The 27,444-nt window shown below is 43.1% G+C and overlaps 1 protein-coding gene across 8 annotated transcripts in view; it reads right to left on the minus strand.

The window, feature by feature from the left end:
- Nucleotides 1-3,794: 3,794 nt before the first annotated feature.
- Nucleotides 3,795-27,444, minus strand: part of CHD2 (chromodomain helicase DNA binding protein 2) — a 149,133-nt gene continuing 125,483 nt past the window's right edge. For 5 of the 8 annotated variants that reach the window (XM_033188901.1, XM_033188906.1, XM_033188900.1 and 2 more), the window contains 6 exons: nt 22,800-22,978; nt 19,719-19,818; nt 17,278-17,491; nt 14,529-14,624; nt 11,940-12,186; nt 3,795-7,434 (listed from right to left, as the gene is read on the minus strand). In XM_033188901.1, the coding sequence (XP_033044792.1) occupies nt 7,101-7,434; nt 11,940-12,186; nt 14,529-14,624; nt 17,278-17,491; nt 19,719-19,818; nt 22,800-22,978 (1,170 nt within the window). In that variant the 3' untranslated portion in view covers nt 3,795-7,100. Of the gene's footprint in view, nt 7,435-9,347; nt 12,187-14,528; nt 14,625-17,277; nt 17,492-19,718; nt 19,819-22,799; nt 22,979-27,444 lie in introns of those variants that run through there. The other 3 variants (XM_033188905.1, XM_033188903.1, XM_033188907.1) reach the window with 2 other exon arrangements.

Raw genomic sequence — 27,444 nt, forward strand, 5'->3', positions numbered from 1 at the left:
AAGACACCAGCAGGAATGGAGATGGGAACAGTAGAGCCAGAGATGGCCAGAATTGATTATTGAAGACCACTAGGTGTTCAGCAGACAGATGGAGGTGATGGAGAAGGAAGAAAGGGACCGCACCCTGGAGGTGGAGCTGGCCTCCTCCACCTGAGGCCGAGAGAGCAGCTGGGGCTGGTTGCAGTGAGGGAACTCAAGAAGGTTCAAGTGGCCAGCAGGGGCAGGTCACAGAGGGCCCCAGACTCAAACCAGGGTACCTGGACATTAAGGTGAAGGTCACTGAGAGCAGCCGGTGACGCCATGGGGGCCTTGTGGCTCACAACGGTCCCTGCAGTTGCCCCTCACAGGTGGGAGGAAGGAGAGGCTGGACTGCGGAGCAGGACCCTCTGTGCCCCTGCACAAGGGCTGGAGGTAGGGATGAAGGAGGCTGAGGACAGGGCAGCCTGCCCCCTCACGTCCCCTGCTCATGGAGGGCAGTGAGGCTGCCTCTCCCTGCAGCCTCTGCCCCTCTCCTCCCCATCCCCCATCTCCCTTCCTGCGGATACCACGTGGCTCTACATCTCCTGGGGTGCAGAGGGGCTCTGTTGTGGGTTCCTAGGGGAGGGACCCACTGGGGCAAGAGAATAGCCCGGAACCTTCCCTGGGTTGGGTTTAGGTGTTGGGTGCCGGGCAGGCTGTTTGTGGAAACCTGCTGCCCTCTGCAGGATAGTTCTAGAACTACATTCACTCAGGGGCCCTCAGTCTAGGCTTCAGAGAGTCAGAGCTGATCCCAAAACACAGGACAGGCCCCAGTGCCACCCTTGGATCATGACAGCTGCCGAACCCACCTGATGTGCACCTCAGGGACCTCACTTGTCCCTGCCTAGCCTGGTGAGAAGCTGCCAGTGTCTATTTGTGGTTGAGGCTTGGAGATAGAGAGAGAATGTGCTTACAACACCAGCTGGTAAGGGACGGAGCCAATGTTCAAATCCAGGTCTGTCCAGCCGTGCCAGCACCCTCCTGCTGGCCCACATGCCTTCCTGACTGCCCATCCTCATCGCCAGGGCTTGGCCTTCTGAGTAGGGGTTGGAGTTTGACCAGATCCAGGATTTTCACAACCCTGTCCCTCTACCTCTGGCCGTTTTCTCCCTGGCACTCAAGTGACATTTGTCCTCTTACTGTTTGCTTCTCTAGAGGCTGCCCCCAACCCCCACCCCAGCTAGAATATCAACTCCAAGGGGCCAGGGGCCTTATCCTCCTGGTTCACTGCGGGTCCAGCTCCTGGAGCAGAACCAGCCCACAGGAGGGGCTTGAGAACTGGTTCAAGGAAAACGTTCTCTCCCATAACTCTGGTGCCAGCAGCGTCTCCCCCATGAGACTATGAGCTCCTGGGGGTTCTGGTCCCTGCTGGGCCTTCCTGCTGGGGTTTAGTCTCCCCACACAGCAAGCTGCAGCTTTCCAGAAGCCCTGGCCAGTGAGGCTCCACGAGGGCAGCTAGCTTGTCTTACAGGCTCTGGAGTGAGAGGTGCTGGGTCCAGTGCTGACCGGGCCTGCCCTCCAGGCCAGGCAAGAGACTTGGTCTCCCTCAACCTGTCCAGCTGCCCTCTGACTCAACCCTCTCCACCCACTCCCTAGCCAAGGACTGAATGCTGTCTCTTCCAGGTAACGCTTAGGGTTACAAACCTTTTCCTTTCCACTGTGCACTCTCATTTAAAAACCACATGAATCTGGGTGGCTAAGGCAGGCGAATCATGAGGTCAGGAGATCGAGACCATCCTGGCTGACACAGTGAAACCCCGTCTCCACTAAAAATACAAAAAAATTAGCCGGGCATGGTGGCAGGCGCCTGTAGTCCCAGCTACTCGGGAGGCTGAGGCAGGAGAATGGCGTGAACCCGGGAGGCGGAGCTTGCAGGGAGCTGAGATCACGCCACTGCTCTCCAGCCTGGGTGACAGAGCGAGACTCCATCTCAAAAAAGAAAAGAAAAAACAAAACAAAACACATGAACCCAGGAAGCTGCCTCCTTCATTTGCAGGTGAAGATGCAAGGTGATCAGCCAACTGAACACAGGGAGGGACCACATGGGGGCAATGCACTGACCTAGGAGGCCCCTTTATAGCCCCCCACGCTCCAAGGGCCACCACAGTGCCTGTGGTTAACAGGGCCTGTGTTTTAGCAACAATTCCTTCTTAGGTCACTAAGGAAATTAAGAGAAAGGTCACGTGTGATGTTCCGTAAGTGGGTATTGTTCTGCCCATCTCTGAGGTAAGAAGCCTTTAGGCCATGGACTTGTCCATGTTCCCACACAAAGCCAGACAGCAGGAGGCTCAGCACAAAACCAGGTGGCCTGAGCACATTGTTATCCACCACATCACACATCCGCAGAACTGACCAGAACATCCCCAAGACGTTGAGCCTGGGGGAGGGTCCCACCAGCAGCAACGGGGACAGCTCCTCAATTAGCGCCCAGGTTTCTGCAGGATGGAGCTTTCATTCAATCCAGCCGCACCTTCTCCTCCCCACCCGCTCACTGATCAGAAGAAATTCGAGGTAGGCTGGGAGACCAAATGGTTCCCGTAAGATATGATAGAAAGGACTGGTGCACGGGGCTTCAGTGAAGGCAAAACCTTACATCAGAGCTGGTCCTGCTCCTTTAAAAGCCACAGGTTGGAATCTGGAGCTGACTCTGGTCTGGCAAACTATAGGGACATGGGTTTCAGTAAGTGACCTTTCTGTTGGCTCTAATTGAGGAGGGCTTGCCGTGATGCCAGGCATACGAGGCCCCGCCAGGGAGGAGGGAGGAGGCAGGGGCCTTGGGCCGGCCGCTTCCAGTAAAAGGCAGGCGTTTTGGCAGCTGGCAGTTTCAAAGCCTTGTTGCTATTGTAAATCATAATAAGCTGATTATTGCAGTACTTGTTCTTAAAGTTTCCCCAAATCGTTCCAGCTGAGTCATGAGTTACAACATGATTGTGAGTTGTTTCTTTATGGGCACGAAGAGCCCTCAGCTTGTCTTCGTCTTTCTCAAGAATTACGTGAACTAGAAATCCCAGCCTCCGGCTCCAGCACAGGCCAGGCCTGGCAAGGGCCCCTGCATCCAAGTCCCCTGGGCTGACAGAGCAGTCACAGGAGTTGACCCCTCTGAGTAGACACATGGCTTATTGGTATCAAGATTTAAGAGCTTCACAGGGATTTAGTCTCAAAGTCACCAAAACATTAGTGAAAATCGTGGATCTGGGCAAACTTCAACCCCTATTCAGAGATCTCCGCCCGCAGGCTGTGCTACCCTTCCTCTGTCTGGGCTGCGCCGGAGCTGGGCCTGCCCCTGTGCCAGAATGCTAGAGCTAACGTGCGTGTCAGTGTTTCCATTATAAAATGCCACCCCCCGACCCCATCTGTTAAATTACCCTCAAAGTTACAGGCTGGCAGACAGTGTTATTTCCTTCAGGGTAGAGGGGGTGGCCCCGCTAGGTCTCCCTGGATCCTCCCAGGCAGGACTAACCCACAGGAATTAACTAAGTTTCGGCAACTTAGGGTCCTCCCTCAAGTGCAGACCTGTGGGCCATGGCCTGGAGTCGGCCAGGGAGCTGTTCACCTCAGCAATGGCATACTCAGGAATAGCTTAGATACCTGTGGTGTTAAGGCTTGTACGCAACAATGCAACTGTTCCTGGACAGAGGGAAATACAACTTTAAAAGGCTCCACTTCACAAGCTGTCAAAAAATCTGGATGTGACCCAGCAACCGAGGGGAGGGAGAAAAGGAGGTATCTCTAGTCACACAGCTCACACCACAATGCAATGCAACGTGTTAGCCCAATTCTAAAAATCCTCAGTAACACTTTTTAATATACAAGAATCAAAAGTACAGCAGTTTTACAATGTAGGAAAATTTAATACATACTATATAAACAACATTATTTACATCAGAAATCACTAGGACAGTGGCATTTTTCACAAATATAAATTAATTACTGTTTAGTCAACAGGTTTTAAAAGTCCACAATTTTACAATAAAGAAAAACCATCTGTCCCCAGATGAGTGGGGCACAGATGGCCTAAAGCAGCCTGGACCCTTGGCATGGCTCCCCTCGCCCAACGTGGCAGCCCTCAGAGGAGCCGGAAGACCGCTGGTGCTGGGCCTGGGCTGCTGCTCCTGCTGACAAGTGGATTTTGGTCTGTAGGATTTCAGTGTCATTATGTGACTTCCTAAATAAACCTTGTTTGCACCGTGAGGACTGATGCAACTTTCAGACACACCAGGCCAGAATGTCTGCAGCACAGCGTGCAAAGTGTTTGGGCTTCCCTTTGAAGGGCTAAGGAATGACTGAAAGGAGAGCAAGCCCCGGGCTCTGCTGGCACCTGTCTGTCCAGCTCTGAAAGACCGCAGTGATTAGCTTGGGGTTTCATGTGGCCCTTTTCTAAGGCCATAGTGTATCATGTCAACCCTTATTCACATGCAGGTTTTAGGTGATGCTAAATCCCTCTTCCTCAACCCGTTATTTCTACCAACAATGAAATCTTTCAAAGCCAGGCTCTAGGGAATACCATCCTCACAGATTCCTGGGGCAGCTTCCCCCATTCACAAGTGAGAGAATTTACCTGTGCAAATTTGTTTTTTATTTAAGCATATAATATTCATATTGACTTAAATCGATGAAGAAATGCTTCCTTTTTCCCAACACATTCTTCAAACATACTTCAGCACCTAAAACAGTTGTCTAATGGGGACACTGTAATTTTACAATCAATGTAACACTGATCTGGCCGATACTGCCTTTTGCTACTTCATATGGCACTAACAGTCAGTCCTGAATGTGAACAAAAGGAAGTTCCTTGTTCCTCATGATAAGACATCTTTGGGCATAACTCACATCTCCTATCAGCGACTCGAGAGAAGTCCTGATGACTGTGGAAACCCTGATGGAAATGCAGGGCCTCTGGTGACTCCATTGCCCCTCCTTTCATTCCTGGAGGACACGACCCAACTCTCTGCAGGGGCTCATCTCCTTCCCACCCCATCTCCCATTGCTCAAGGGCTTGACAAGCCAACCTAACCTTCCTCTTTGGCTTGGGCAAGGCAAACATGGGCTAGAGTCAATATTATCAGCAAGAAGCTCCATCTGTGGTTTCCTTATCACTGCGTGGCCTAAGTGGAGACACATGCCCTGCCCTCTCTACTGAGCATCACAGCAGGCCCTCCATGGGAGGACTGTGGTCAGGTGGCTCATGCAGTCACCAGGGCTTTGCTTCAGGGCATGTGTGCTACAAATCCAGGCTGAACAACCTCAACAACTAGGAGGGTTCAGTAAGGGGGGTGGGTCCACTGAGCTCTCAACACAAGCTTTCAGGACCCAGACCCTCATCTGGAAACCGCACAGGCCAGTCCTGCAATGCTCTGTGTAGCAGGAGCAAGGGCCACATCACAGCCACATCTGCTTCATTTGGAGGATACAACGCGGCATGTCTTGGTAAAGGCATTCATGGTGCTGCCCAGAACACCAGCAAGCACTGAAGTCCTCACAAGTTACTTCCGGGAGTTTAACGCTGCACATGCCTAACAGAGGGGTTTTCACCAGCTCTGAGCCTGGACACTTACAGGCACACTATATGTTCAAGTCAGTTATTCTGTCTCCATCTAAAAAGGCCTTTGGATACTTCAACAATACTGGCAAGCTACACTGAGAATGATAAAACTGAAGGCCCCAGCATCAGTAAATTGAAAAGAGCCTGCTTAATTGATGCAACCAACTTGCTTCCTAAACCTGACTCAGTTCAACTCTAGTATGATTCTTACTATCTATAGCTCAAGTCACTGTGTCTTTGGATGCTCCCTGTTTGGGAAAAAGTTTAACTTAGGTCTATACCTGATTATATTCTAAGAGAAACTGAATTCAATTCTAATGATCTCCAACTACAGTAGAAACTTGTTCACCACAGGTACTTATTTCCATCTGCCCACCACATGATGTGTGATTCTGTCCAATCTACTTCTTCAAGCTGTGCAAAGGGAAGGAAAATGCAGCAGAAGTGTTGACCTAGCCCAATACTGAAAGTTTCTCCCACTTGCTGGCACTACTGAACCCCACATTAGAAGCCTGTTCACTGCCTGCACCAGGACCCCCGCCTTTGTGATTGCCAGCAACAAACTGGTCAGCAGGCCTGCCTCTGCATCCCCTTCTCCAGGTCCTGCAGTTTTCCTTCTCACCATAGGAATCAGAAATCCACCAGGGATTCCAGTTTCCTGGCCACACTACTCCCCACCCTACCCCACCCTACTTCTCACTCAGCCTACTCCCCAGTCAAGTAAGACCATGCTGGAGTCAGTGTTGCCTAACTCACAGTACTCAAAAGTCATCCAGAGTGACCTACTTTCCCCGGCACAGTGGGGAAAGGAGGCCCACTCTGGAGACCAAACCTCTGAAATGTACAAAGACAGTGTGGGAAAAATTAGTGTTGGCAGAGATAAAGCAGTTGTGGAAGCTGTTGCCCTCTCTCTACTTCCCCACCCCAACCCTACCCATAGGTTTCACATAATGAGGCTGAGTGTATCATTTCTCCCAAGAACACATGTGAGGGGTGTACCTGCTCCCCTTCAAGTCCTATGCTTGTCCCCACCCACTTGCCCCAACTCCCCACTCCCCATCAGCAGCATCCATCATGTCAGAATGAACCAAATCAACCAAATCACACACTGTAACATCAGGTCCCAGCAGCCTCCATGCACCAGTTCCTGCCCCAGTGACGCACTAAGGTCCTGGGAACACTGATTCTGGCAAGAAAACATTCATGACTCTGAAGATCCCCTATTCCTTGACTGGGGAAACACATCCCAGTGAAGCTGGTATACACAAAGTCAGCTCCTCCTTCAAGTGCCCATCAAAGTGGGAGGCCAGAACTAGGCTGGAATGGGATGGGCTGCCAAAGTGCAGGAGTGGTGACCCAAATCAGAGCTGGACCCAGTGAAAGGCCTCCCATTCCTTGAAGTGCTCCTTCAGCCAGTGAGTTGACAGCAGCAGCGTGTCCGAAACTCCACTTACTGGTCTAGATAACTGGCTACTGTAGGATCAGACCAAAAATATCCACGTGTTTGGTGACTCTTACTCTCTCCTTTACGAGCTGTCCTTTATGTTTTCCGAACATTCCAGTTATAATCTGGGTTGTTTTTCTGTTCTAGTGATCTCTCCAAAGGAGACCTATGATCCAGGGGTGACTTGGAATCATGAGGAGATTTCTGAGAAGGGGGTGAGCGAGGATCTGAGACTGCAGGGTGCAATGGGGGTAGAGGCTGTTTATATTCCCCCAGTTTGTCTGTGTGGAAAGAGCGGTAATGGTCTGAGGGTCCCTGGCCATGGTAGCCCATAGGGGGGCGGTGATCAGACATTCGTCGGAAATCCTGCTGGTGGTAATTTTGAGGCCTAAATTCATCGGATCTCCTCCGCTTGGAGTCATGATGGTGCCTGAAATAGAGATGCAAGAATTAGTCGAAAGACTGAAGCCAAATTCTCACCCACTTCTCTCTGCCACCCACTTGGCTCTTCCTCATATATTCAAGGACACTTACAAACGGACTCAAGGACAAATGCTCACATTATCAGGAATCAAAAACATTAATAACAGAGTCATTTTACACTTACTAGCATAACACATCCTATGAAATAAGCCTCAAGTGTGCAGTGATACAGTACACACTTGAAAAATCACTGATGGCTTTGCAAACTCACTCCCTTTAGGAAAAATCTGGTAGGATCCATAAACATTTCCATATTCCTGGACCCAGCCCATGAGAAAAAGAGCCACAGAAATTATTTTGTAAGTTATTAATAACACCATCAACCTAAATATGCAACAAGTAAGTGACTAGTTAATAAAATTCTCTTAAAAATCAACTCAGTGTGAACAGTATTAAAATTTTTAGCTTGGACCATGGTAAACTACTCATGACACCATTAAAAAAGGAACTAGTAAAACTCAACAACAAAAACAAACAACCCAACTCAAAAACAGGCAAAGGATTTGAACAGACATTTCTCCAAAGAAGATATACAAATGGCCAAAAAAACCATGAAAAGATGCTCAATATCATTAATCATTAGGGAAATGCAAATTCAAGCCCACAATGAGACTACTTCACACCCATCAAGATGGCTATATTCATTAAAAAAACAAAAACAGGCCGGGCGCGGTGGCTCAAGCCTGTAATCCTAGCACTTTGGGAGGCCGAGATGGGCGGATCACGAGGTCAGGAGATCGAGACTATCCTGGCTAATACGGTGAAACCCCGTCTCTACTTAAAAAAAAAAAAAAAAAAAAAAAACAACTAGCCGGGTGAGGTGGTGGGCGCCTGTAGTCCCAGCTACTCGGGAGGCTGAGGCAGGAGAATGGCGTAAACCCGGGAGGCGGAGCTTGCAGTGAGCCGAGATCAGGCCACTGCACTCCAGCCTGAGCGACAGAGCGAGACAATGTCTCAAAAAAAAAAAAAAAACAAGCAAAAAAAAAAAAACAGGAAATAAGTGTTGGCAAAGATAAGGAAAACCTTCAACTCTTATACATTGCTAGTAGGAATGTAAAATGGTTCAGCCATTGTAGAAAACATTTTGGTGTTTCCTAAAAATGTAAAGAATATGACTAACAATTCCACTCCTAGGTCCATATCCAAAACTAAAAACAGGTAGTCAAGTACCTGTATACCAATCTTCACTGCAGCATTATTCACAATAGCCCAAAGATGGGAACAACTCAAATGTCCATCAACAGATGAGTGGATACACAAAATGTGGTATATCCATACAATGAAATATTATTCAGCCGTAAGATGGAATGAGTACTGATGAATGAACCCTACCATATGAATGAAGCTTGAAAACATTATGCTAAGTGAAAGAAGCTAGACACAAAAAGTCACATATTGTATGACTCTTTCTATATGAAATGTCTAGGACAGGCAAATCTAGGGAGACAGAATGCAAACTGGTGGTTGCCAGAGGCTGGGGAGAGGGAATAATGGGGAAGGATTATTTAATGGTTATAGAGTTTTCTTTGAGTGATGAAAGTGTTTTGGAACCAGACAGAAGTGGTGGCTGCCCAATATTATAAATGCACTAAGGTCATTCAATCGTTCACTTTAAAATAGTTCCTTTAAGTAATATGAATTTCACCTCAATGCAAGAAAGAGAGGGAGGAAGAATTGAGCAACTTCAAGTTCCAGTCAAAATGGAACAACAGGGACTAGATTTACCCTCCTGCCTGAAACAGCCAAAAGGGACAAAACGTGTAGAACAGTGGTTTTCAAGACACCAGACATCAGGCAATGAACAGTGATATCTGAGGAATGGACACTAATGAAATGAGCCTTTTAACTGCTCCTGCTCACTATCATGAGATAGTCCTCAATCTGTGACACAGGAAGAAGGAAACTCAGAAAGATACCAGTTGGCTTCCCAAGGTGAGGGATGGGGAACCAAGGTGGCCAGAGTTCATAGGACATGGCATGAGAGTAAACAGTTCTGCAGAGAAAGAAGTTTGAAGATCTACAGAGGATTCCCAAGTATACAGCTGAATACTGCTTAGGATGTGCATGTGGGGAAACTACCCAAGGCCTGGGAAAAAAACACCCAAAAAGACTAAAGATAATAGTGCCCTGTGCTCACAAAGAACTGGCATCATGCCTGTTGCCACCAGTCACACCAAAGACCTCCAGATTCAAAAGGCACTGGTGATATGGTTTGGGTATGTGTCCTCTCCAAATCTCATGTTGAAATGTGACCTCCAATGTTGTAGTGGGAGGTGTTTGGGCAGATCCCTCATAAATGGCTTGGTGCTGTCCTTGTGATAATGAGTTCTCTTGAGTTCATGTGAGAGCTGGTGCTTTAAAAGAGGCTGGCACCTCCTCCTCTCTCTCTTGCTCCCTCTTGCCATGGGACACCTACTCCCACTTCACCTTCCACCATGAGTAAAAGCTCCCTGAGGCCTCTCCAGAAGCCAACCAGATGCTTGTGCTATGCTTGTACAGCCTGCGGAACTGTGTGCCACATAGAACTCTTTTCTTTATAAATTATCCAGCCTCAGGTATTCCTGCAAAACAGACTAACGCAATTGGGTAGAGTGCAATGAGGCTCCTCACCTTGGGGGTGGGCAATCATTAGCCCTTGACTGAGCAATGCTCTGGTTCTACCTAACGAATCTTAACAGCAAGACCTGAAAGAAGGAAACTGCTTCCAAATAACCTGCAACTCATAACAAAGCTCCAGAATACTTACAGGAATACAGAAATATCCAGCACCCAATAACGTAAATGTTACATCTGTCATCTGACCAAAAATTACTAGGCACGGAAAGCACCAGGGAGCAAGACCCACAGTGAGGAGGTATCAACTGAAACTGACCCAAGTGGTAAGATTCACAGACAAGGACATCAAAACCATCGTTACATCTGTGTTCCAGGTTTTAAAAGGTTAGAGACAGAACATATATATATATATAAAATATGTGTGTGTGTATATATAATATATATATAGACCCAAATACAACTTTCTGAACTTTTAGAGATAGAACTACAATGTATAAAATGCAAAGTACACTGGATGGGCCTCACAGCAGTCTTGACATTGCAAAGGAACGTATTAGTGAACTTGAAGAGGTAGCAATAGAAACTATCCACAATGAAACACAGAGAAAGCATAATTTTTAAAAAGTCAACAGAATACAAGTGAGCTGTGAGACAATTTCAAGCAAGCTAATATAGGTGTAACGAGAATCTCCAAAGAAGGAGAGAGAGTGGGGAGTCAGAAAAAATATTTGAAAAAGATTGTAAACAAATTTTATGGAAACAATAAACCTACAGATCCAAGAAGTTCAAAAATTTCCAAGCACAAGAAACCAAGGAAAAATACACCAAGGCACATCATAATCAGTGATTTTTTTAAAAGGAACATTAAGTAAAGACGAACAAAGATAAGGATGACAGATTTTTCATCACAAAACAATGCAAATACATAGCAGAGGTATATCTTTAAAGTACTGAAAGAAACTGTAAAAATAAAAACGTATACTCAGCAAAAACTGCTTTCAAAAATGAAGGCAAAATACATTTTCAGGCATACATACAAACACTGAAAGAATTTATCACCAGCAGAAAAAGTCCTTCAAGCAAAAGAAAAGTGAAACCAAAGAGAAATACAGACCTACTAGAGGAATTCAGGGCAAGTGCCCACTGAGTCCAGACAACAGAGAAGGGTGGGAGTGAGGGGCAGATTCCTAAGAAGGTGGCGGTTACTCAGCTACAGCTCTCTGCTAATGCAGCCTGCTGTTACCAGTTCTTCCAAAAACAAAGCAGGACTTTGAGACATGTATATGAAATTTTCCCACTTTAAATTCAAGGTACAGTGCAAATGATGCACATCATCAGCCCAGGGAAAACCAAAGCTGCTATGAGGTTAAATTATCCAAGATTTGAAATTAGGAAATACAGATAAAACCTCTTTAACCCTCCCTGGACTTGCTACTCTCACAATGTAAAGCTCTGACTCATTGTACTACCGGTGGTATTGTACTGAAGGAAAGAGGGTGCAGCTTCGAAAGGCTTCAACTCTTCAATTATGGGCTCGTGGCAGGTAAGGACCACGGATTGGTACCCATCTTGGGATCCCTGACACCTAGTGTGGCCAACAGCCTCGCACAGAGCTTAATACTTTTGGTTGCTGACTCCAACATTTTATGGCGACCACTTGACTTGATTTCCTCAGAAGACGGCAGAAAACTCTTTTCCTTCACAGGTGAAATGTGCTCCCTATGACCCAGAAAATAAAACATAAAACCTATAACTAAGACATGGGATTCCCTGTGGCTGACACATGATGAGATCCAGTCATTTCATAGATAAATACATTCATGTATACGTCACTTTCTCCCTAAAAACAGCTCCTGGCAAAGGTAGGCACCTGGTGTCTCACAGCCTTTCGCATACCTGTCATAATAATCTCTGTGTCCCCGGTGGTCTCGGTCACTGCTGTACTGGTCATAAGGCCTCTTTCTGGACATGTTGTTGGGTCGATAGCTTCCAGAACGGTGGGCATCCATATGTCGCCGGTCCCCATAATGGTGGTCTTTGTACCAGTGCTGCTCATACTGATGGTGCCTGTCGCTTCCCCATGGTGGATTGTTGTTGCCACCACCATAGTTGAACTTTCTTTCCCTCTGCCAGTCTCCTCGATCTGCAGGAAAAGTAAAGAATGATCTGACAACTGCAAGAAATGGACGAATTTCAATTTCACTACAATTTTTTTTTTTTTTTTTTTTTTTGGAAATAGAGTCTCGCTCTGTTGCCCAGGCTGGAGTGCAGTGGCACGATCTTAGATCACTGCAACCTCCACCTCTTGGGTCAAGCAATTCTCCTGCCTCAGCCTCCCAAGTAGAGACAGGGTTAAACCAGGTTGGCTAGGCTGGTCTCGAATTCCTGACCTCAGGTAATCTGCCCGCCTCAGGCTCCCAAGATGCTGGGATTACAGCTGTGGGCCACCACGCCCAGCTTTATTTTTTACTTTTATTTTCTTCCATACCAATCTTCTCTGTATTGTTCCAATTTTCTTAGGTATGCTGCTGAAATAAGCACTACTTTGCTGAAGTTCCAAATGAAAGTCTGACACATGTTATAAACAGACATTAAATTTCTTTCTTCTTGGTCTTGTTGCTGCTAACATATCAGTAATGACTCCTAAACATTCTTTCCAACAAGATTTTAAGGCAAAATTTACTACTGCTCTCCTTCTGAAATTTTAAGAACTACCGCTTTTCACTCTCCATACCTGTTTAACCTTCCAATCTGTGGCAAACTCTTAACATCGAAACCAAACTAATTCAGAAAATGATACTGCTGAGTTTCACAGCTGCAAGGTAATATCCTCTGGTTATACATCTAATGTTTATTTCACCTGCTGGTACCTGCTGAGCCTGATCTCTGAAAATCTCTCCAGACTACACTCACTGATTCTATTATTCTTCCCTATTCTGCACACACACAAAAATGGACCTCCTCCTATAAAAAAGTAATTTCTCTAACTTTGAGCTTGGATCAGTGTTCTGTCTCTTAAGGATAAGGCCAAACTATAATCCTTTTAACTTCTGTAGCCTGCCTTTTCTCCTAAGGAAAAGAATCATACTCACTTGAATCAGAAAACGTAGTGAGGACACAGAAGTCCAGGGATGGAGAGTTAAATTGTGGCTACCAAAATATCATGCCCACCCAGAGCCTGTGAGTGTGAAAAAATTTTACCTAAGTCTTTGCAGATGTAATTAAGTTAAAAATCTCTAGATGGGATCACCCTGAATTTAGGTTGGGCTATAAATTCCAGGACAGGCATCCTTTCAAAATAAAGGCAGAGGGAGATATGACAGGCTATGCATAGGAAAGGCTATGCAAAGATGGAGGCAGAAATTGGCGTGATGCACTTATGAGTTAAGAACACCAAGAACTGCTGGTAGCCACCAGAAGGCAAAAGAGAGGCATGGAACAGATTCTCCCTCGGAGCCTCCAGAAGGAACCAACCCTACTGACTGATTTTTAGACTTCCTGGTCTCCAGAAATGTGAGAAAAGAAAGGTTTGATGTTTTAAGCCACCTAGTCTGTGGTACTTTGTTATATACAGCCCTAGGAAACTAATACAGAGGACTAACCAAAAGGAACCTATGACCTCACGGAAAAATCCATCTTCTGTCTATAATTATGTTAAGATCAAAGACATGCTACCAAATAAATGTCTCTACTCATTTTGCTGGCCTTCTAGCTTTTTTCTACAGAGTTGAGGAATAACAACATTAAGGGAGTGCCCAGCTTAGAAACTGATAGCATTAATATGATGTACAGTCAACCAGTGGCTTAAATTCATTGCTGATCTGGGTAAATCAGATGAGAGTACCACAAAGTAAAAAACTTTTGACTATTCACCCTAAGAATTAACAAATAACATCAAAAAGAGACACCTTCTAAACATGCAAAGGATCACTTGAAGATGGCTTCAAATCAAATGAGATTTCTAACAGGATATCAATATCTGTGGTTTTGTACAGATGTTTAAAACTCAAGCTAATTCATTGTTTCCAGAGTAAATCAAACAGATTTTCTTTCTTCTTAAACTTTCTGTGAGGTAAATCACAGGTTACAAAGTATTGAGCTATTAAAAAGATGGGTGAGGAATCCAAAGTTTAAATAAAAGAATGCATTTAGTAAGAAGTTATTTTAAAGGATTCAGAATATAAGATAAGTGACATCATATGAAAAACACAGAAACAGCCTAATACTAGAAAAAAGCCAGTATAACTAATGCAACTAGGTCTAAGAACAAGGAAACATTTCCCAATCATTCTGCAAAGTCATTAACTGTTTTTCCCTCAACAAAATGGTGATGAAATAATTTTGAACTCAGATTTTTAAGATTACAGAACATAGAACTTATGCGTCCAGGCAGGGTAGCATGTAGCAGAATTATATCCTGCCAAAAACAATGAGAAAGGGAAGATTAAAAAGAACGTGTTTAAGGCCAGGCACAATGGCTCACACCTGTAATCCCAGCACTTTGGGAGGCCGAGGCGAATGGATCACTTGAGGTCAGGAATTCAAGACGAGCTTGGCCAGCATGGTGAGACCCTGTATGTACTAAAAATAGAAAAAAAAAAAATTAGCCCGGCATGGTGGTGTGTGCCTGTAATCCCAGGTACTCGGGAGGTTGAGGCAGAAGAATTGTTTGAACCCGGGAGGTGGAGGTTGCAGTGAGCCAAGATCGTGCCGCTGCACTCCAGCCTGAGTGACGGAGACAGACTCCATTCTCCTCCCCAAAAAAAAAAAAAAAAAAAAAGTTAAAGGCATCAAAGAGCAGCTAAGGCAATGAGGACTAGAAGGACTAAGATTCCACAGAGTAGAAAACCTCAAAGAGATGACTTCTGTTACCACTGAAGAGATCTGTGATCCTGAGCACCAGCAAGAGGCTAAGGATCTGGGTCTTTCCCAGGCACAGACCACTGCTGGAGGAACAGAGAACCTGCAGAGTGGGTTTCCAGATTATTTTTGAAAAGGTTATAGCAATTCACTTTCTTAGCAATTGGTGTGTATTTCCCTTTTCAATTTTTGATGATCTGAATGGGTAAAAAAAATTGGTTAACCTATTGCTGCTTTAATTTATATTTCCCTAGTAGCAAGGTTGGTCATCTTGTCATATTGGCCATTTGAATTTTCTCTTTTATATGAACTAATTCATAACTTTTGCTCATTTTGTTTTAAAACAATGGATAAGCTCTACAGAGTTAACTTTTTCTAATCAAATTTCCAAAATTTTAATTCAATATGGATTCCTTTGAGTTTTGTTTCAAAACTGCAATTTTTGTTTTGTTTTGAGACAGTGTCTCACTCTATCACCCAGACTGGAGTGCAGTGGTGCAATCCTGGCTCACCACAACCTCTACCTCCCAGACCTAAGAAATTCTCCCACCTCAGCCTGCCAAGTAGCTGGGACTACTACACCATTATGCCCAGCTAATTTTCACACTTTTTAGAGATGGAGTCTATGTTGCCCAGGCTGTAAAAAATTTTTAATTGACAATTAAAAATTGTATATATTTATCGATTACAACGCAATTTTTAAAATACATATACATTATGGAATGGCTGAATCAGCCTAATTAACATATGCACTACCTCATGCACTTATTTTTTGTGGCAAGAACACTTAAAATCTCCTAGTAATTTTCAAAAATATAATACATTAACTACAGTCACCATGTTGCACAACAGATTTCTCAACTTATTCCTCATATCTAACTGAAATTTTATCTCTGTTGTTAATGTCTTCCCAATTCTCCCCTGACCTCCAACCTTGGTAACTACTGTTCTACTCCCTGCTTCTATGAGTTTGACTTTTTCAGATTCCATATATAAGTGAGAATATGCAGTTTTTCTCTTTCTGTGCCTCTCTTATTTCACTTAACATAAATGTCCTCCAGATTCATCCATGTTGTTGCAAACAACAGGATTTCCTTCTTTTTAAAGCTGAATACTATTTGATTGTGTATATATACATTTTCTTTATCCGCTCATCTGCTGATGAACACTTAGGATGATTCCATATCTTGGCTATCGTAAATGATGTTGCAATGAATATGTAAGTGCAGGTATTTCTTCAACATAACTAATTTCATTTTCATTGAATGTATACCCAGTAGTGGGACTGCTGGATAATATGGTAGTTCTATCTGTGATTTTTCTGAGGCATCTCTACATTGTTTTCCATAATGGCTGTACTAACTTACATTCCCACCAACAATGTGCTAGGTTCCCTTTTCTCCACATCCGTGGCAACCCTTATCTTTTGACTTTTTGGTAATAGCCATCCTAACAAATGTGAACTGGTATCATGGTTTTAATTTGCATTTCCCTGATGATTAGTCATGTTGAACATTTTTTCATATACCTGTTGGCCATTTGTATGTCTTCTTTTGAGAAATGTCTATTCAGGTCCTTTGCCCACTTTTCAATCGAGTTTGCCTTCTTGCTACATAAGGAGTTGAGTTCCTTACACAGTTTGGATATTATCCCCTTATCAGATGTATGGTTGGTAATATTTTCTCCCCTTACATAGACTGTCTCCTCACTCTACTGATTGCCCATTTTTCTATTGTTATTGTTTTGTTCTCAATTTACAAGAAGAGCTCTTTGAATATTAGCAGTTTTAATCATTTAACTGCCATACAGAATGGAAACTTCTCCCTCAGTCTTTTTCGTCTGTTCATGTTAGCTGGGTTCTTCTTAATCTGAAGCTTAAATAATAGTCCTGGGGCCAGGTGCAGTGGTTCATACCTATAATCCCAGCATTTTGGGAGGCTGAGGTGGGCAGATCACATGGGGCCAGGAGTTTGAGACCAGCCTGGCCAACATGGCAAAACCCTGTCTCTACTAAAAATTTAACAATTAGCCAAGTGTGGTGGTGCACATCTGTAATCCCAGCTACTCAGGAGGCTGAGGGACGAGAATCGCCTGAACCCAGGAGGTGGAGGTCGCAGTGAGCCACTGCACTCCAGCCTGGGTGACAGAGCGAGACTCAGTCTCAAACAAACAAACAAAAAAACTGGGGGGATCTTTATTTCATGCTTTCTCTCATTAAGAAAAGAGAGGACAATAAAGTGTAAGAAAAGAGAGGACAATGAAGTGTTAGAAGAAAATAAAGCACAACAGTCCAGCCACTGTCTTTGGAAAATGAAACGGCTGTGAATTTTTTATTTTTTGGCACCTCTTTTAAAAACTCCACTTAATGACCTACCTGCATTACTGAAGTGTCTCTTGTTGGGGTGATTGTAGTTATCTCTTGGGTGTCCATGCATCTGTGGGCCATGGGAGGCAGGCAAATGAGGCTTCTGAGGGTGAAGGTTGTGTGAGGTATGGGACTGAGATATCAGAGAGTCCCGGCTGGAGCCTGAGGCCTCTGGACGAAATGGTTTCTTACCCCCAGTCACGTCATCTTTCTTCTTTTGCTCCTAAAGAGTAAAAGGAAACCAAAGAAGCTCAAGATCCCAGGCTTAATTCCCCAGAGAAGAATAAAGGCTATCACCTCTAAATAGCTCCCTCTTGTCCTTCTTAACTTTTGAACTGCCGTTCATTACCTCCTAACCAAAAAACGCTCATAAATTCCACTGTTAGGCTATTTGCTGGGGGAACTCAGTGGAATTTATGCTGAGTTTGACCATCACTGCTAAGTACCTGCAAGAACACATGCATATACCGCTAGATGTCACTGTACAGGGCACCGTACAGGTGCCTAGGCTGGTGGCACTCTCAGAGGATCATCTTGGACCATGTAAAGCCAAGACTACCAACTTTCCAAGGCTAACCGCAACAAAAAACCCTCCGCTGTTCAGTGGGAACTAACTCCTACGCCAAAGTCATCAAGCTAAATATCTGAATGTTCGAGTAACATTACTCCTTATCACACAAGTCAAATGTTTGATATAAAAAAAAAAAATCACAAAATAAAAAAAATAAAGTGACCTAAAACCTAACCAGCAAGGGAATTACTGTTAATAATTTGGCACATATTTTTTAAGCCTATTTTTGTATTTATATAGAGGTTTTTAAACAAAAATATTTGGCATTCATTTTTCACTTTAATGTATAAGTCTTTCCATGTAAATACTTATTTCTACAATATTATGTTTAATGATTGATTAGTACTTCCCAATATGGATATATCATGAACTACTGAGTTTTGTTTTTTGTTTTTTTGAGACAGAGTCTCACTCTGTTGCCCAGGCAGGCATTCAGTGATGCAATCTCAGCTCACTGTAACCTCTACCTCCTGGTCTCATGCAATCCTCCCACCTCAGCCTCCTGAGGGGCTGGGGCTACAGGCATGTGCCACCATACCCAGCTAATATTTGTAGTTTATGTAGAGATGAGGTTTCATCACGCTGGACAGGCTGGTCTTGAACTCTTGGCCTCAAGTGATCCACCCCCGCCTCAGCCTCCCAAAGTGCTAGGATTACAGGCATGAGCCACCATGCCTGGACACACTGAATGTATTTCTTATTGCTGGGCTTCCAAGTAATTTCCATTATAAACATGTTTAAATCTCTATCTCCTTCTCAAACTAAATTCCTGGAAGCAAAACTGCATGCTTTAGTCTTAATAAATCTTGCTGAATTCTCCTCCAGAAAGGTTGTGACAATGTATACTCCCACTATTAGGATACCACCATTTTTGTTATTCAACTTATACTCATTTCTGATCCCTAAATGAATGAAGTCTTTCATTATTATGTGTCAAACTTCAGTCCCTCTTCCTAATTTTCACTCCCTTCTAAAGGGCCTTTCCTAACTATTTCATTCCCTCCAGGGCCTTTCCTGACTATCCTTTTATAGACTTTTTATAATGCTTATTAGTATATGATTCCTGTATGTTACTGCTATAACATATTCTTCCATGTAAAATTAAATTATAAACTACTTGAGGGTGCTGCTTCACAGGCCAACACAGCACTGGGCACAGCGTAACAAATACTCCTGAGTGCCTCCCTGTTCCCAGCACCATTCTATTCCATTCTATGTGCTGAGGACATAGCAGTAGATGAGAAACACAAAATCTCTGCCTTCATGGAGCTGACACATTAGTGGAGGTGGTATTTAATGCTCACAGATTGAACCAAATGTCCAACTTGGGTAGAGCCCATGTGGCAAGTCAGCAGATACGCAAATGGGCACACCTACACAAGGAGCATTGCCTCTGCAGCCTCCTCCATTTCACTTTTGCACCTATCCCCCTACTCCAAAGGAGAGGCAACTTCTAAGCACCTCTCACAAGTGAATAGCAGGACCCCTTCCATACAAAAGCTGGAAGGACACCAAACAGATGGTCCAGAAAAGAAGAGAAAAAGTATTTTCTGCCCACCACCCTATTACTTCCTAGGAGCCACATTTATAAGCTACCATAAGACATGTACAGAAGAAAAATGCACATGGAAGAAAAAACCTGGTGAACAAATGATTCTAGGACATAAAAACACAGGGTAAACACTCTTTGTCAGAATTTCAACAATGTTAGGCTCCAATACATTGGCTATTTCACCCATCTGGTCTTACTGTTTGACTATTAGCACCAGCAATAACCCATGATTCTGTGACTATCTCCCTGTGGAAAAACAATAATTAAGAGATTTTTCTGTGGAGTTGGTATTTGTTTGTATGAATTAGGATTGCATTTGTACTTTACCTCCTCTTCTTGAGACCTTTTCTTATGAGCCATCTTGTATAACTTATGCAGTTTTCGAGCATCAAATTCTGTAAACTTGGAAACAAAAATCCATAAGTTCCTAAAAAGAAAAATGAACAGTTCTGGTGAATTATAGAATTAGAAAAGCAATTTTTTATTATCTTCATGGATGGCAAGCTAGTAAATTTTGCTGTGGTATATTCCCTAAGCATAGAAATTAAATTACAGAAATATTATTTCAAGTGTTTGCGTTAATAATACAGTAAGTCTAACTTAATGTTGTCAATAGGTTCTTGGAAACTGCAACTTTAAGTGAAACAAAATCAATTTTTTTTTCTCATCAATGTTACAATGAAACAAAGCTGAAGGAAACAATGTTATTTGAGGACTTACTGTACACCTTTATATGGTTCTGCCAAAATAGTATGACAGAGGGATTTAGAGACTAAGGCTCTGTCAGTACCTAAAACTCTTCTGAATTTATATCACTGACACCCCGGACTCCAGTCCTTTAAGCTTTCCTTCATTTTCTGGACTCTACCACAAATCCATCAGCACGACTATCTCCCAGGTTGTGGCCTCCATTCAGTCGGTCATCTCTGTGTTACTGCCCCTCCTTCCTCCCAGTTGTCGCCACCATGACCTTTCATTTATTCCTTAAAACTCTCAGTGACTTCTTCCCTCCAATTCCATTATGTTCACCCTAGCATGGTGTTTCTGCACAACAGGGGAATGATATGATGAAATGGGTGTTTAGAAAGAGTAAGCACAGGTAGTCAGAGTGCGCGCCATAAAGGAGTCTCATATTTTCTCAAACTTCCTAACAGGTAGTTTCACCATGGCTTGCTGCTGACAGGACACCTGTACAGGCTCCCTAACTAGAAAGCCTGCTGCATCCGGTGAAGAGCCACTTACCTTCCTGTCTAAAGCCTCCTATAAAGAGCTTCAGTCTTTTTAACAAACTCTCTTTAAAACCTAAACACCACCCAGTCCCCTCCCTGACCCACTTTCAAGTCTTTGCTGAAGCCTGAGAATTCTGCTCATCTCAGCAATTCAACTCAGGTCATGTACACTCAGTTCAAGTGCGCCTGCCTGCCTCTCAGAAGACCTTCCTTCCTGACTACTCTTCACACACTTCCTTCTCAGCCCTTCCACTCTATCTGGTCTTGCATTTGCTGCCTCATGATGAACAGTTTCTCCGGAGGCTTGCCTTGTACTACTTTTTTGACTTGTAAAGGGTGAGGACCTTATAAACTACTGCTAGCCAAGATCACAGTGCCTGGCACATTTAAAAATGAGTCTGTTCAGTGGGATGACCTTTTGCTATCTTCTAGTCAGTGTTAAATTTAAAAGGAAAAAAAAGAAAAGAAAAGGCCAGATGCCCGCTAGGTAAAGAAAGAAGCTGGTAACAGTGTTAAGGTGAAAAAAGTACCATTTTGAAAATTAAATTTTTTTTATAGGGGTGAAGCATGCTGTGGACACCATCATGCAGAAGTTTTCTTAAATCCACTTTTCACTCAAAAACCAGTCCTCTGAGATTGGACATATTATACAAAGATAATCACATCATCCATGAACTATACAAGTTCAAAATAACTGTGGTTATGTACAAACAAGCACATGTACCCTCTGAGTCTAAAATAAAATAAAAACGAAGTAACTGTGATTAATGGAAAGAGATTTAATGTTACAACTGCCTTTTAGAATTTCCAGCCATGACTGGGCGCAGTGGCTCATGCCTGTAATCCCAGCACTTTGGGAGGTCAAGGCAGGTGGATCACCTCAGGTCAGGAGCTCGAGAAGAGCCTGGTCCACATGATAAAACCCCATCTCTACTAAAAATACAAAAATTAGCCAGGCGTGGTGGCAGGTGCCTGTAATCCCAGCTACCCGGGAGACGGAGGTTGCAATGCCAAGATTGTGCCACTGCACTCCAGCCTGGGTGATAGAGTGATAGAGTCAGACTCCGTCTCATTTAAGAAAAAAAAAAGAATGTCCAGTCATGTTTCCTTAAAATATCCAAATTGAATAGTGGATATATACCTAGCAATCCCACTACTGGGTATCTACCCAGGGGAAAATAAGTCATTATATGAAAAAGACACTTGAACTCACATGTTTATAGCAGCACAATTTGCAATTGCAAAAATACGGAACCAGCCTAAATGCCCATCAACCAACAAGTGTATAAAGAAAATGTGGTATATATATACCATGGAATACTACTCAGCCATAAAAAGGAATAAAATAATGGCATTTGCAGCAATCTCAATGGAGCTGGAGACCATTATTCTAAGTGAAATAACTCAGGAATAGAAAATCAAACATTGGATGCAAAGGCATAAAAATGATATAATGGACTCTGGGGGGGAGGAGGCTGAGGGATAAAAGATGACACATTGGGTGCAGTGTGCACTGCTCGGGTGATAGGTGCACCAAAATCTCTGAAATCACCACTACAGAGCTTATCCATGTAACCAAACACCACCTGTTCCCTTAAACTACTGAAATCTTTTTAAAAATTTTAAGTGGATATATAAAGGAACATTTATAAACCATGATGCCTTAAACACTGGTAAGTTCTAGATTAACTGCTTTAATCCAAATTACTACTTTAATTATTAAAGAAGGATATGAGAATAGAGAACTCAAAGTTCTTGTGGTTTTAACCTCTGTTTCACCATGTGTTGGTACAGAACCAACCAATTAGATGTACTAGATACAGTAATATCTGAATATCTAGGTATCAACCTGAGATGGGTAAAGTAGTTAAGACCAGATGATTTCTGTCCCTTGTAGGCTTAAAGAAAATTTATTTCTGAGAACAGACCAGCAAATCCAGTACCACTATCTTTCTCTCATAAAATAAATTAATGACATCATCCTACTCCTTCAAAAGGCTGGTCTCAGTGGAATGGCCCATTTCGTGGAAAGGAAGTTAAAGCCTGCAGGTATATTGCCAACAGATGAGTTTTGTTGGGAAGAAGGTTTCTTAGGTGGCTATGTCACCTTTTATTAAAAGAAAACAGAATCCACTCCCACAGTCAAATCAAACGGGGCAGATGAGGCCAAAGTGGTTACCTCCTCCAGAGTTTGATGTGCTCCTGATCTGAGTAGGCTTTAAGGCACTCGGCTATCCGGTCTCCGATTTTCAGTAGGCAGTTCCGGGTGTGTTCCAGTTGTTCTTGCACATTGAGCCCCTTGTCAGGTTTGTCGAGCTGTTTCAGTGCCTTTTTCACAGGCCTCATCCTCTCCTTACACTGTAACAGGACAAAAGAATAAAGACATAAACAATCTGCAGAAAATAAGTCTTGTCCTTTGCTTATTGCGCTCTCAATGAAAACACAGCCCACCCCTATGCCATACAATTGCTAGAGGAAGCGTGGGTAAAGCTAGTGCAATGGAGTGTCAGTGTTAAAGTCAGAAAACCCTGAGGTGCAGTGCCAGCACCATCACTTAGAGTTATGTGATAACACTTCACACCTTACTTAACTTCTCTAAATACTGCTTCCTCATCTGCAAGAGGCATGGCATGCCTTACAAGCCCATTTTGAAGATCTAATGAGGAGCAGTATTACAGACCTAACCTGAAATTCTCCCACCACAAACTGTCTAAACATACAGGATAAAATATTTACAAATCCTTTAGGCTTGAAAGAAAGCAAAAGAAAGGCTTCCAGATAAAGATGGTAAACAGAACATATGAATCTTTTCTCTGCCTCCCCAATCCAACTAAAACAATGGTAAAGGGAAGGTCCTTAAAAGAGACAAGCCCACAAAGACAGCGAAAACAAGAGAGAGAATAACAGCAACAAAATATTGGCAGCATGGGAAATGACAAAACAGATCTGAGAAAATGAAATTCGAAGCCAGGAGTAAAAAGAGCCAAGAAGTAACCCGACTTACATGGCAAAACTCCCCCAAAGGTGAGGTGTCTTCAGAAGGAGGGATGAGGGCTAAAATGGGGAGTGGTTTAAAAACGCTTAAGAAGTAACACATATCCAGATTCATAAGATACCCAGATCTCTAACTCCACCCAGTAACAAACACAAAGACTTATTCTCCAGAAAAGGATAAAAGAACCTCTGAGCTGGACTGCATAGACACAGATGAGGGGTGAGCCCACCACATTGAAAACAGGATTATGTGAGCAAGTGAGCACAGTCACACAGGATGAGTCATCACCCAAGTCTTCTGCCTCTCAGATTCCAGAATGGAAGGAGCCAGGCCTTCACACTCCAGAGAGTCAGGAAACTGGGGCATTCTTCACAAAATGTGACCGCCCCAGAGAAAAAAACCAAATGATCCTGACTACCCATCAGAAGTTTCTGCTAGATCATCCTATAGTGAAAACTTTCAAAGGAGATCAAGCCCCACCACCCACATGCTCAAACTTCCAATGAGATGTTTAGTCCTCCACTCTTAAATAGGAGCTGACAACTGAGGATCAGCAAAGCCATCAAGGCAATATGTGTAACATGAACAATGGAAAACAAAGAGAAGTATAAAGATATTCAAGAGTGGTGGAGGAAAAAGGTATTAGAAATAAATAATGTGAAACAAAGTTGAAGGAATCTCCCAGAAAGTAGAGTAAAAAGCAGAAATGAGCAACTTAAAAAGACAAAATTAGGGACCAACATCCAGAATTCGATATCCAAAAACAATAAATTCCATAAAGGTAAAACTGGGAACTTAGAGAAAATTACCACCGTATAATTCAAGAAAATTTCACAGAATGGTGTAGGGATATGGTTGTCAGCCACTGAGTATCTGGCACAATGAACTAAGTAAGACACGTGGCCATGAAATTTTCAAATAATGAAAACTCTACAAACTTCCATCACTTTATGGTCATTTCCACAGCTATATACTTATGATCGGTGGATTTTTCTGTGTTATATTTCAATTTTTTTTTGTTTTGTTTTGTTTTGTTTTTTTAATAGAGACGGGGTTTCACCGTGTAGGCCAGGATGGTCTCGATCTCCTGATCTCGTGATCCACCCGTCTCGGCCTCCCAGAGTGCTGGGATTACAGGCTTGAGCCACCGCGCCCGGCCAATATATTTCAATTTTTAAAAAGGGCATAAAATAAAAAATATACCAAAAACTAGAAGACCTCTGTAATGACTATAAAAAATAAAAGATTAGTATTAAGAAGGTAAAAAGAATTCCTACAGAAAAGGTAAGAAAGATAAATTATTCCAAATATGTCAATTTGGAATAAATGAATAGGCAATTCACAAGGAACATGAATGACCACTAAAATATGAAAATAAAAGTCCAATGACCTTCAGTATTTCATAGCCCTCAGATTAGCAAAAATTAACAACTGCTAACTGAGTCAGAAATTAACAACTGTTTCTAAGGCTGGCAAGCAATTGGAACTTGAATTCATCGCTATAATTAATGCAATCTCTACAACTGCTTTCAAGAGTAACTCAGGTATCTAATAAAGTGGCAGATGTGTATACCTAATGAATGACCTACAATTTTTGCTCAAGCCATACACCCTAGAGAAGCTCTCACTTGTGTGGTACAAGAAAATATGTGCAACAATTTCACTGTAGCCTATCTGTAGTAGCAAACACCTGGAAAAATCCTGATGTCCACCAATACGAGAAAGAATAAACTGTGGAAGAATAAATTGTGGGATAACACGAAACTTCAATGACAGCCACAATTCACATATATAAATCTCAAAAATGTTGACTGTTATGAGAGGAAAAGCAAGTTACAGGATACACAAGTGTGCCAATTACAGTTTTAAGACAAGGAAATCAATCCTCTGTATTGTTTATATGTGGGAGGCCAGGCAGCACAATGGTTATGGACCCAACCTCTCATGTCAAACTGCCTGGGTCAAAACTGTGTTCTATGTCTTAGCTGTGTGACATAGGGCAAATCACTTAACTCTCTTCACCTTATTTTTAAATATGCAAAATGGAAACAATAGCCTACCTCACAGGATTGTTGTGGAAAAAATATACATAAAGCACATAAATATTAACTAGCTATTAATGTGAGCTACTATCATCTTTACAGACATAAGCAGTAAAACTCTTGAACCACACATTAAATATAAAAATTGAATTCGGAATCATAGTTACATCTCAGAAGTAAGAAAGAGAGAAAAGGCCCAGCGCGGTGGTTCACGCCTGTAATCCCAGCACTTTGGGAGGCCGAGGCGGGCAGATCACGAGGTCAGGAGTTCGAGACCAGCCTGACCAACATGGTGAAACCCCGTCTCTACTAAAAATGCAAAAGTTAGCCGGGCGTGGTGGTGCACGCCTGTAATCCCAGCTATTCAAGAGGCTGAGGCAGGAGAATTCCTTGAACCCAGGAGACAGGCTGCAGTGAGCCAAGATCACACCACTGCGCTCCAGCCTGGGCGACAGAGCAAGACTCTGTCTCAAAAAAAAAAAAAGAGAGGAAAAATAGCATAGGTTGAGAGGGAGGTACACCAAGGGATTCAGCTTTATATTCTGAGTCTTAAAGAATTCAGATTTGACAAAACTTCATGGTATATTTATCAATGCCTATTATATCCCTGAAATTTCTCTGCATCTTTTAAAGATTTCATAATATAAAAACAAGATTAAATGAGTCATTTTTAAGAGCATTTTTTAAATGTCATGGTACCACAGAACATTAGATATCATTTTCTCTTATAAACACTCGGATAAGAAAGACTAGGAAACAGATTGGTTAGCTGACTATGTAATTATTCATTTATTCAATTTACTCACTGATATACTACTAGCATCTAAATAAACTTTATATAAAACATAATACTTGTCCTCAGAGAGCTCACAGGCTAAAAAGATACTTAATAGAGATAAAAGTGAAAGAAAACATTATCTATATACGTATGTGTTATAGGTTTTAGATAACTCAGAAGAAGAAGTCAAAGAGAGGTTACAGGACAGGGTCAACAGGGTCCTCTGCTGCCACAGGACAGAAGTATTTCCAAATTTGGAAGAAAATAGCTTTTTCTTTTGGCCTGAATGAGCTGTTTGATTAACGGATTTGCGGAAGTATGGGGAGGAGAAACCACAGAGAGGTGGGGAAGGGATGGTGGCACAGTGAAATCTATACCTGCAGCTCCAGCCAGGGGCAAAGGAGCCTTGAGGACACACTGGCCTGTATCCATTCCTGTGCAAGACCTGGTCCATGCACTCGCTCCCCATTGCCTTGCCCTCCCCTCTTCTCCTGTTACCTTTTATTCTTCCTTCAGAACTCAACTCAAACATCACTTCCTTACACAAACCCTTCTGGCATCCCCTGACTAGGTCAAATTCCCTTCTCACAGCATCTCCACAGTATGCACTCTCTCTCCTTCAGAGGCCTGTCTGTGACAGGCGCACCAACATGATTTGTGTAATTATCTAACTCCCCTACTCAAATGTAGTTTACAATGACAGAAATGGTTATCTATTCAACATGGTAACTCTGGGGGCTGGAACACAGAAAACATTCAATAAATATTTGCTCAGTGAACACTTCTCTTTCCCAAATGCCTCTAAGAGCCCTTGGAGCCTCTCTTAACTAGGAGCACAAGACATGAAATCCACTCCTTAAACTTCCCCTCAATAAAAGACAAGAAAATCTCTTCCTGCCAGCCTGCTGAAGAGCACATGGTCTTCAGATATTGTAAGCAATGTGTTTCCAAAGTAATGTACTATTGCTCAGCTCAACTGAAGCTCTGGCTGGACCTATAAAAGGCAGAG

Source organism: Trachypithecus francoisi, unplaced genomic scaffold (genome assembly GCF_009764315.1).
Source record: "Trachypithecus francoisi isolate TF-2019V2 unplaced genomic scaffold, Tfra_2.0 Lachesis_group3, whole genome shotgun sequence".
In the NCBI taxonomy this organism is placed as follows: domain Eukaryota; kingdom Metazoa; phylum Chordata; class Mammalia; order Primates; family Cercopithecidae; genus Trachypithecus; species Trachypithecus francoisi.